Consider the following 12,239-nt stretch of genomic DNA (forward strand, 5'->3'; position numbering starts at 1 on the left):
CCACCATCTCATACCTCCGTGCATCTCCACTGGCCCGACAGTCATCATAACTACTTGGGATCAATGTGTATCTCCTTTTCTCGTCCTTTCTCCATCAATCCAAGACATATCTTTCTGGCAACACACTAATCTTCTTAAACTGACAAACTCTAAGTGCATGCCTACATAGAATTCTCCTCATCTCAAATAGAGCACATGTGCATTTTAATTCGCACTCATTTTCATTATAATAAAGTATGTAGTGGACTAATTTTGTGCAGTCATCAAAACCTATTTCATCCAAAATATCGAAAGTTGAATGCACCCTTGTTGGGAGACCAGTGTGCAATTACAACACATTAGGCCTATCAACTCTTTTTAGAACTCTTTAAACTTTGTTGCCGTGTATACTTTCTGAAACTGCTTCTCAAAGTTGAAAGGGGACACACAGGGGATCGTTTGGTTAATAGAGTTGAAATCAGCTGTGGTCTCCACCTCTACCTTTTTCTGAGAGCATTATCGAATTGGTCGATAAATTCTTTCAAGGTCGTTCCAGAATGGACATACCCGTCGAAAAAAGCATTCATGCTTTCTAAACGTTGGATCATGCTCATACCAGCCCAAAATACGTCTTTCAAATAAGCTGGAACCCAAAAAATCCTTTCCTCGTATAAGGATTGGAGCCAATTATTCCCTTTTAAATCATACTTATCAAGTAGTTGACCCCACCTCTCCTCAAATTCCGTGCAGGTGCGTGAATCATACAAAGCAGCCTGAATGGAGGTCTTCAACCTTATGCTGAAATGGGAGTGAGACCCTAACTTCTCTGGAAGTTTGCGTATTATATGCTATAGACAATATTTATGGCGGGTTCCCAGAAATACAAGGGCAATTGCATTCTTCATTGTTCGGTCTTGGTCAGTTATGATCACTTTCGGCGCTCAACCATTCATACAATCCAACCACATTCTAAACAACCAAATGAAGGTGTGTGTGTCCTCACTTGACAACAAGCCTGCCCCTAGTAATATGGATTGCCCATGATGATTAACACCGACAAATGGAGCAAAAGGCATTCCGTATTGATTTGTTAGGTACGTTGTGTCGAATGTCACAACGTCTCCGAAACACTCATAAGCCGCTCGACTACGTGCATCGGCCCAAAAAACATTTCTTAACCTTCCCTCATCATCAACGTCGATGTCGTAAACGAAACCATCATTCTTCTGTCTCATTTTTTGGAAATAAACCCTAAGTGCTTCGCCACCTCTTTTTCCTAACCTTAAATGTCTAGACTTATCAATGAAATTCCGACAATCTTTCTCTTGAAATTCTAGGTTTTCAAATCCCCTAGCATCAACTACTAGAGAATAATAATTCTTATTCATTCGGATACCGGCTCTGTCATTCAGCTTAAGGATCCTTTGACTATATTCATCTAGAACCTTGTGTGATCTTAAGAGTCTTGTCTTCTTGGGGCTCACAGTAATATGGTTGTGTGTATTCTCAATACTGGTGAGAAGCCATTTTTCATTTTGTTTCAATGTGGCACTTACCTTCGCCTTACAATCCGTTTTAGTCGTTGGCCGTGGCTTAGATATATTATTGTGCTTTGGTTGGTATTTTTCTCCACGGGCACAACCAATAGTGACATATACAGGCCGACCATCATCATCTCTCTTCGTCCTCTGTGTCCTTACACCGAATCCCTCTTGCTTGGCATATTTCTTATAGTACGCCAAAAGCTCTTTTACACTCTTGAATTCCATCCCAGATCTTGGTGCTTCAACCGTTACCTCATCATCCGGGACAACGGTGGTACCCTCTAAGTCTTCATCTATGTCGAAGTATATTTCTAAAGATGAAAACAAAGTAAATGGATTAGCATAAATTCAATGAGAGCGTCATTAAAGTATGATTTTCATACAAAAGTTAAATACCATCAGCAGCATCGTCAAATGTACAATCAACATTTTCAGAGAAATCTAGGCATTCGGAAAATTCCTGCCTTAATGCATCTGAATTGCTCAACGAAGGGTACTACATATTTTAGCATCGCAAAAAATTATGGGCATTAGTTTGGAATAATGATTGCAAAACAGATTAACATGTTAACTTGTTGAATATTGGCTAAAAATTTAGGAGAAGTAATACTTGGAATGGCTCTTCAACTCGCATAAAGTCATCCGAATTACTCAGTTGAGGGTAGGACATATTTACATCAACTTCATGCTGTAAGTATGGAAATAGTTAGATTCATGAGCACGTCAAACACACTTATTTTAAAAATTAATATACACTGAAACAAGATATATGCTATGCCCTTTAAGGAATGCAAGTAAAAAAAATCGAGTCTATTCCCTTTGTAAATTGCAGGTTACACATGTTCAGTATCTGTTTGTGTCTATTAATTATAACTATATTCCTAATTTAAACTAACAACAGTGCATTCATTCTCAGTTCTAAGTGTCATGGTTAGTTTTTAAAATAGTATCATCAGTGCAAGCTTTGGAACCTGCATGCTTTAGTCCAATCAAATCGAGGTAATCACTATTTTTCCAATGCACCAGAAGGAAGGCAACAGGCAATGTGTTAATATATACTAAAGTTACGGCTCCTAGACTTAGATTTAAAACTAAAGTTTCACTCCAGTAGAATAAAAAGATGGCTTTCAAAACTTTAATGAAAACATGTGGCTGTCATCAAAAGCTCCAGTCCAAGCTTTTGGACCAAGCTCCAATCTAAGCATCATGGTTAGTTTTTAAGATAGTATCATCAGTGCAAGCTTTGGGACATGCATGCTCCAGTCCAACCAAATCGAGGTAATCACTACTTTTCCAATGCACCAAAAGGAAGGCAACAGGCAATGTATTAATATATACTAAAGTTACGGCTCCTAGACTTAGATTTAAAACTATACTTTCACTCCAGTAGAATAAAAAAGATGGCTTTCAAAACTTTAATCAAAACAGAGGTCATCAAAAGCAGAAAGTTTGGTTCTTTCTCCATGCCCTAACACATTCGAAATCCATCTCACAAAACCCTTTTATTGCACCTCTCTCTGTAAACAATAACAACATAATCATATGGAAGGAAAAAGGGTACAAGATTTACCGTTGACCAGGGACAACGGCGAAATAGAGGAACGTCGGAGGGCTTTTGTACTCGGGCTATTAATTTGATTTGCTCCGTTAGAGGAGCACTCAGTGAGTGGCGGCACTGTCCAGACAGAGGAAGATCGCTTGGTGTCTCTGGACGAAGAGACGGCGTTGCCGGGCGACGCTGGGCAAAGGAATCTGATACGACGTGGGGGGGGGGGGGGCCAAGGGAGGAGCTCTTTCGCGAGAAAAATTTGAATGGGGGAAGCAAAATGAAAAAAAGCAAACCCAATCCAACCGAATTACAAAACAAACAAAACGCATCGTTTTTTTTTTTTTTAAAAAAAGGCAGCCACGTAGGGTATGCACTGTGTGCAGCGCTATAGTGGCTGCTCTATAGAACTACTCTTTATTATTTTCATCAACCTCCCACTCTCTCTTTCTCTCGTTCTTTTCTCTTTATTCGACCTAAAAGCGTCTCAGTATTATGTTGCCTGGCTCTTCTTCACCCTCAAGCTTCCTCGTTCGTCCCCTTTTTTCCACCGGTCGTCTTCTTCGCCGTTGTCTTCCAGACCTATGTTGGTAAGTCTGTCTTTCTCGCTCTTCTCTCCTTCTTCTTTGTGCATTTTCTCTGAGTCTCTCATCTCCATCTTCTATTTCTATTTTCTTCGATTCTCATTTTCTCTTCGTTGAGCGATTAAATCACCTTGTATGACTCCTTGCAAGGACCATTGATTTGTTGAATCCCTTTCATTTCTGGTGAAATGACGTCTAGAAGGTTGTGCAATTTCCTATACGAATCGCCTTGAAAATACCCTATACGGCAACACTCTCTAGTGGGAACAAATTTTTCACTACTGTTGTACGATTTGGGTAAATGCTTATTAACAATTATATTATTGTGTCATTGTGCCATTGACCACATGTAAATTAATTTTAAAATTACAAGTTTTTTATGTGATTATTCTCTCCTTCCTTCTATTGAACAATTTGTTATGCTCTGTGAGCAGGGACGACAATGAGGGATTCAAGGCTAACACATAGAGTCATCTTCTTCATGTCTTGGCAACATCAATTAAGGTAAACTTGGTTTAGACGCATTTATATGCTTCTTTCTATCTATGTATTTATTTGTTTAAGTTAAATCATAGTTTTCCTATATGTTTTGTTGGGAAGTTTTGTTTCTTCTTGTTAGTGTAATACACAATAATATAATAAAAATTACAATAAAGTTAACATTCAAACGAAATTAGTTTGGACTGAGACAAGGAAATATCACTCTCTTTAAGGAGATTAAAACCCTCTGCGGTATATAAAATCTCAAAATTAACTAGTATGGCAGAATTCCTCTTGACTTGTTTCCTCTAGGATGCAACAGCTCAACTAATCGTTGTATAACTTGAACCAACTCTGCACAAGTGGTTGACCTCAAATCTCTACAAAAAGAAACACCTCTATTTTACTTGGAATCTCTCTAATATTACAAAAACCAGCAGATGAAATAGTATGAGTTTTTTCACCACGCCTGACTGAACCAAAAAGATCTATTTTTAGGCTAATCACACTTGTTGACAATAACACAATCATGTAACGGCACATTAACCACATTAATAATGAAGCTGCCCCTACATAAATTTCTACCCATATATGATTTTTCTAGAACTTGTATGGACAAGATGAAGATTGGGGAACTGTTTTAGAGGTGGATAACAAACAAGATGGAGTAGATGGACAACATGAAATTATAACTAAAGCTCACATTGAGATTGAAGAGGAGAAGTGTTGAACCCAAGGTTTCAAGTTTCGTATAATTATATATCTACACATAGATTTTAATGATAACAAATAAATTCAAAGAATAAAAGAGTCTCAAGCTCAAGTTATCCACACAATGGAGTCAAACACATCAAGAAACCAAGCATGAGCAAGAAAGGAATTAGTTCACATTAAAGTCATAGAGTAATGTTGTAAACCTCTTAAAAATTTGAAATTAGGATTAATACTCAAAATTAATATTTTATCATAAAGCATTAAAATATATTTTCCACATGTACATGAATATTTTGAAAATTAAAATTTAAAATTTTAAAAAATGATTGATTATCATCTTTCACTTGTGCATAACATGATTAAAGGTTGAACTTTGAAATATTAAAGATAATTGGTTGTCATATTTCACATGTGTATGTTTTATTTGAATATTTTCAAAAGTTATTGATACTTTTTTTGACTTTCGCAAAAGGTAGATGTTTTTGTTTGAAAATTTTGAAAAGTAATGTGTGCTCCTTTTGTCATATGCAAAAAGTAAAAAGATTATATTTGAATTTTTTGAAAAGTAAAGTATGCTCCTTTTGTCATATGCCAAAAATAAAAGATTATGTTTGAAGTTTTTGAAAAATGAATAATGTTGTCTTTGACAATTGAAATAGAATAACCTTTTATTTCAATTTTTTGAAAAAGTGAATGATGTTATCTTTGACATGTGAATTTTTTTAAATTTAAATATGAAGTCTCATATGCCTATAAATAGATCATTTGAGAGCTTTACATTCACAACACCAAGAGCATACAACATTCATTCAAAGTTTTCATTCTCTCTTCTCTAAACATTAAACCTTGTTGCCTAGATGACTAACACAAGAGAGGAGGTGAATTGAGTTATATTAAAAAAATTAACAATTATAAATCAAATATACAATATAAAATATAAACAAAATACGAAACAGTAATAAATATAAAGAGTAAGAGTAAGAGAAAAACAAATTCGGTATGTTAACGAGATTCAGCCCCACTACCTATGTCCTCGCCTCAAGCTACCGCTTGAGGATCCCCAAATTCACTATTCAACCTCCTTCAGGTGGAGATAGAAACCTATTACACCTTTGAACAACACCGCTACAAAGGATCCATGTAGAACACCCTCTACACTTGCAATCACCTTACACATTGTGATTCAACTATTCCCCGTGTAGAACATTTTCCACACGCTCAAGGGTTATACACACCCTTTTACTGATACAAGAGCTGATGGTGGGTAGATTATCAGAAAACACTCCTCAATGAGTGGAATAAGAACAATACAGCACAAACTATATCTCTCAAACTGAACAATGATTAAGGCTCAATGTTTAGAGAAGAGATAATGAAAGCTTTGAATGAATGTTGTATGCTCTGGATGTTGTAAATGTGAAGCTCTCAAATGATCTATTTATAGGCATATGAGATTTCATATTCAAATTTAAAAAGATTCAAATGTCAAAAATAACATCATTCACTTTTTCAAAAAATTCAAACCTAATCTTTTACTTTTGGCATATGACAAAAGGAGCAGACTTTTTTTTTTTAAAAAATTCAAACCTAATCTTTTACTTTTTACATATGACAAAAGGAGCACACTTTCCTTTTCAAAAAATTCAAACCTAATCTTTTACTTTTTGTATATGACAAAAGGAACACACTTTACTTTTCAAATATTTCAAACAAAATCATCTACCTTTTGTATAAGTCTAAAAAAGCATCAATCACTTTTGAAAATATTTAAATAAAACATGCACATGTGAAATATGATAATTAATCATCTTTAATATTTTCAAAATTCAACCCTTTAATCAAGGTATGCACATGTGAAAGATGACAATCAATCATCTTTCCAAATTTTCAAATTTAATTTTCAAAATAATCATGCACATGTAGAAAATGTATTTTAATGCTTTATGATAAAATATTAATTTTGAGTCATAATCCTAATTTCGAATTTTTAAGATATTTACAACATTACTCTATAACTTTAATGTGAACTTGTTCCCTTCTTGCTCATACTTGTTTCCTTGATGTGCTTGACTCCATTGTGTAGACAACTTGAACTTGAGACTTCTTTATTCTTTGAATTCATTTGCTATCATCAAAATCCATGTGTAAATATATAATTACACAAAACTTGAAACCTTGGGTTCAACAATCTCCCCTTTTTTTATGATAACAAATACTTGATAGAACCTGAAACCTGTATTAGTACTTAAGCTCCCCTGAGAACGTGCGTTAGTTTTTCAAGTAAAAGTATAAATATAATTCCGAGCATATATAACAAGTTTAGCAATTCAAACAATGTTAATGTTCTAGTCTAACATTTCTCCCCCTTTTGGCATCATTAAAAAGGATCCGCAACAAGTAAATGGACTGAAGAAAATGGTGCGTTAGTAGACACTGTAGATAGTTGAAAAAAAAAATTAGATCCGTCCATGACCCGACAAGTGTGGCTGGAGATTTGAAAAAAATCGCCTGATGTTGTTGACAAACGAGATTGAAGGCTCCGAGTTTTTAAAAAATGTCATTTTCACCGATCGGAAAAAAAAAAATCATATTGCTCTTTGACTTGGATGATAGCTCGTCTAGTTCTTTATGTTATCTCTATAAAATCAGTCTTAAAGTTCATTCAATCCGCATCAAGTTTTCTTCTCATCTCTATAACTCATCTGCATTCTTTCAACATTATCGTTTTAAGCCTTCTATTCTATTCTCAATGGTTCATTCTTCTAACATTTCTCTAGATCCATCCATGAGGCATTCTGCATCTCAACCTCCTGTCATTTCTGCAGCTGCCATTGGTGCCATGTTGCAGCAAGAAAATAATAATCTGACTAATAAGTCAAATTCTGATGCTATCTATGACTTGGTGAGTCTTGGGACTCGCTACTCTTCCTCTATTGTTGCTTTTTCCTAGCGGCTACAAGCCAAAAATCATGAAGTTGAAAAACTCAAAAAACAAATTATTGTACTTCAATGAATTGTTCAAGAGTCTCACACAAGGAAATGAATCATTCGGCAGAAGAATAAACAGTTGAAATCTTTATTAGATTCTTCATTCCACTTGCCGGTTCCCATAAATAAGAATGACATGATATTGTATGAAGAGAATGAGCGTCTCAAACATGAGGCTAAGAATCTCAAGTTTATGTAAAAGCATTTAAAAAATTTATCTCTATTTTTATTGACTCTGGTCTATCTTTTAAGAGATATTCATAACATGCATCACACCTATTTCTCTTCTGATCATACATAATCTATCTTCTGGTAAAGGCTTTGTGAAAATATCTGCTAACTGATCGTGTGTGTTTGTGAACTCTAATACTATATCACATTTTTGCACATGATCTCGAAGAAAATGATATCTTATTTCAATATACTTAGTTCTAGAATGTTGTATTGGGTTCTTTGAAAAATTTATAGCACTTGTATTATCACATTTGATTGGAATGTGATTATACATGAGTTTAAAATCTTTAAGTTGTTGCTTCATGTAGAGAACTTGAGCACAACAACTACCCGCAGCAACATATTCTGCCTCAGCAGTAGATAGTGCAACAGAATTTTGTTTTTTACTAAACCAGGAAACTAGTACATGACCTGAGAAATGGCATGCTCCACTAGTACTTTTTCGATCTATTTTACAGCCAGCATAATCTGCATCTGTGTAGCTGATTAGATCGAAAGATGTGTGCTTAGGGTACCATAACCCTAGGTTAATTGTACCACTAAGATATCTAAGAATGCGTTTAACTGCAATTAAATGTGATTCTTTTGAAGATGATTGAAAGTGTACACATAAGCACACACTAAACCTAATATCTGGTCTACTGGCTGTTAAATATAATAAGTTACCAATCATACCTCGATATATTTTCGAGTCAACTGACTTATCGAATTCATCTTTATTAAGTTTAGTTGATGGGCTCATTGGTGTTCCAATTTCCTTAACACTTTTCATCCCAAACTTTTTCAGTAATTCCTTAATATATTTTAATTAATTGATGAATGTCCCACTTTTTGCTTGCTTAATTTGCAATCCGAGAAAGAATATAAATTCTCTCATCATACTCATCTCAAATTCTTCCTGCATAGTCTTAGCAAAAACTTGACACATATTTTCATTAGTAGCACCGAATATTATATCATCAACATAAATCTGAATTAAAAGAATATCATCATTTTCATATTTAATAAAAAGAGTTGTGTCGATTTTTTCTCTTGAAAAACCTTTTTCAATTAAGAAACCACTGAATCTCTCGTACCAAGCTCTAGGAGCTTGTTTAAGTCCATATAGTGCTTTTGTGAGTTTAAAAACATGATTTGGGGAAATATGATTTTCAAAATCTGGAGATTGCTCAACATATACCTCTTCATTTATAAAACCATTTAAGAAAACATTTTTAACATCCATTTGAAAAAGTTTGAAATCTTTATAACAAGCATATGTAAGTAGCATTCGAATAGCTTCTAATCTTGCGACTGGTGCATATGTCTCATCATAATCGATTCCTTCTTCTTGATTAAAACCTTGGGCTACAAGTCGAGCCTTATTTCTAGTAATGACTCCGGACTCATCTTTCTTGTTTCTAAAAATCCATTTTGTTCCAATAATAGTATGATTTTTGGATCTAGGAACAAGTATCCAAATATCATTTCTTTCAAATTGATTCAACTCTTCTTGCATAGCTAGAATCCAAGATTCATCGAGAAGTGCGTCATCAATATTTTTAAGTTCAATCTGAGATAGAAAAGCAGTATGATTGCAAATATTTCTAAGAGATGATCGAGTACTTACACCTCTTGAAGGTTCTCCCAAAATTTGTTCCACTGGATGATCTTTCACAAATTTTCACTGTTTGGTTGCATCTTGTATTAAATTTTGATGATCTTTCCTGATGGTTCCATGTTGAATTTCTTCTATTGTGTGACGCCCCCAAATCCCCATGCCCGAACACGGGGAAATTGAGGCGTCCGGATGGTGACAACCCGGGTCACCATCCCATCGACGGGTGCCAAGTGTGTGCAAGGCAACAGATGTGTACAGAGAAACACGCAGCGGATAACGAAAGTCATAACTAAGTACCAGAATTTTTCTTAACGTAATACAAGCTGTTTAAAACATACATAAATAAAATATTACAAAAACCCAAATACAGTTTTAAACAAATATAAAAGATAGCATCAGCAACCCGGCGGAGCCGCATCCTCGGGCTCAGCCTGCTCCTCTTCGTCCTCTAACTCTGCACCAAAAGCTACGGAACCACGAATGGTACCGCAGGTAAGTAAAACCCAAACACTACCAGATAAAAACACATAAAACTCAAACAAGATGCATGAACCATGCCCAATGCACAAAGCCCATAAAACACAAGTTTTCCACACACGCCAAAAACCCATTTGGCCCAAAAACACATCCTTTCCGAAAAACACGCCAAAAGTCACATTTGGCCGCCAAAAGTCCATTTGGCCCAATATCTTGCCAGAAGTCCATCCGGCCCAATATCTCGCCAGAAGTCCATCTGGCCCACGCCAAAAGTCCCTTTTGGCCTCATAAACCATTATCCAATTTTAACCGTATGCACCATGACCTCCCCTAGGGGTCATCCGCACACCCTGGCTCCAGTGTCACACCGTAGAGTACCACCACGCATGTGACACCTAACGAGCAATGCCCAGTTCCGCGCCTCCCGCGCGTGCGTAGCCAAGCATCCTCTAGCCCTCGCCAGCGAAGGGCCACGGAGTCGGTGAGTAGGGCGATGCCCGGTTCCACGCCCGGCGCGTTCGTAGCCAAGCATCCCCTAGCCCCGCTCCCGTCATCTCTCTCGACAACTCAGGGGACATCACTCAGTTTATTCCGCTCCTGAGTGACCAGAGGAGCTCCACCGAGATAATAACCCATCCCGGCTTGGGCTCGTGATACACACGCACCCGCAACACACTTACGCCAAAACACCGACTTTTCACATAAATCCACAAACACTCGTGCATGCACCATGTAATGCCATAACAATGCATAATAAAATAATCAAACAACATAAAACAAATAAGCAGGCAACTCCGTCCTCCATCCATCCGACCCCCGAAACTCCTCGGACTCAGTCCGGAATCAACAACCAACAACAATAAATAATTGAATGAGCAATATATATTAAAATCTGAAAATAGGGTTTGGAAAATACTTACAGCGCTATACGGCAATTTTAGAAAACAAGCGGCGTTGCAAACGGCGGAGGAAAAACAACGTAACAGTGTAATTTACACTGTTGCCGTGGGTAATAAATTACCCACTTTTGAACGGAGACAAACTAGGACACGAGATTGATAGGGTATGGTCTAGGGATGGTTGTGAAGCTATTGGAAGTGACGAACGGCCGTGGGTGGCGGCGGAATGGCCGGAAATGGCCGGATTACCCAAAACGGAAACTAAGCTCGTAGGAGCTGTTCCGGTGGTCGTTGGAGGCCGGAATTGGGTGGGTTAGGACGGCAAGGAGTCGGTGATGAAGTGGTGAAGAAGTGGTGGCCGGAGGTGGAGCGACGGCGGCGGATCGGAGTCAAAACCGTGCGGCTTTCTTGGAGCTTTTCCGGCCAAATGGCCGGCCGGTTGGGGGTGAGCTTGGGTGGGGTGGTGCACCGGAGGGAGAGGAAGAGAATGGGACCGGTGGGGGGCCGAACGGTGGCCGGACGGCGGCGGTAGGGGCTGGAGAAGAGGACGCCGGCGTGAGGGAGAGGGAGGAGAGAGAGAGAACACGGGGGGGTCCGGATCGGGGAGAGAGAAGAGAGAAAAAGAAAAAGAAAAAAAAAAAGAAAAAGAAGGAAAAAAAGAAAGGAAGGGAAAAAGAAAAAAGGAAGAAGAGAAAAAAGGAAAAAGATGTGAAAAGAGATGAGGTCCAGTCCTCATTCCGGGAAACGAAACTAAACCGCCAAAAAGATTAAAACCACACAACAACTAAAAGAAATAAAACACAACCACAAATAAATTATATTAAATTAAAAACAAATTTTAAAACGCAAATAAATTAAAATAAAATAACTGATATATTAATTAAAATAAAAACAACCCTTCAGTGAAAATACACGTAAAAGCGGGTCATCACATCCTTCCCCCCTTAAAAACAAATTTCGTCCTCGAAATTTGCAAGATCAACCATCAGCGCCAAACAGATACAACATACAACTCCGAACATATTTGAGAGATACATATCAACGACAACTCCCAACAAATCCAATGGTTATTAACTTCACACCATAAATTGCTAATATCGACGACGCCTCTGCTTTATCTTCCGAATTTTCATCCTATTCCAACCTTGGTAACCTAATAGCCACCTCCAAAATTAACCATCAATAAACCAAATT

General features: G+C 37.1%; 1 protein-coding gene across 1 annotated transcript; it reads right to left on the reverse strand.

Annotated features, from left to right (window-relative positions):
* Positions 1-476: 476 nt before the first annotated feature.
* Positions 477-3,727, reverse strand: LOC122310163 (protein FAR1-RELATED SEQUENCE 4-like). Its single transcript, XM_043124042.1, has 5 exons — positions 3,572-3,727; positions 2,134-2,211; positions 1,920-2,019; positions 983-1,834; positions 477-805 (listed from the first exon to the last, which is right to left on the reverse strand). Exons 1-5 carry the CDS (start codon positions 3,725-3,727, stop codon positions 477-479), a joined length of 1,515 nt encoding a protein of 504 aa, XP_042979976.1.
* Positions 3,728-12,239: the final 8,512 nt, after the last annotated feature.

The sequence above is a fragment of the Carya illinoinensis genome, chromosome 5, assembly GCF_018687715.1.
Source record: "Carya illinoinensis cultivar Pawnee chromosome 5, C.illinoinensisPawnee_v1, whole genome shotgun sequence".
NCBI lineage: Eukaryota > Viridiplantae > Streptophyta > Magnoliopsida > Fagales > Juglandaceae > Carya > Carya illinoinensis.

Excerpts from the sequence above, each read along its gene's own strand:
- LOC122310163 (XM_043124042.1), bottom strand. The coding sequence starts at position 3,727 with ATGGAGATGAGAGACTCAGAGAAAATGCACAAAGAAGAAGGAGAGAAG. Across the intron at positions 2,212-3,571 it reads TGAGGGTGAAGAAGAGCCAG|CATGAAGTTGATGTAAATAT; the intron begins GCAACATAATAC and ends CCATACTTACAG. Across the intron at positions 2,020-2,133 it reads GAGTTGAAGAGCCATTCCAA|TACCCTTCGTTGAGCAATTC; the intron begins GTATTACTTCTC and ends TAAAATATGTAG.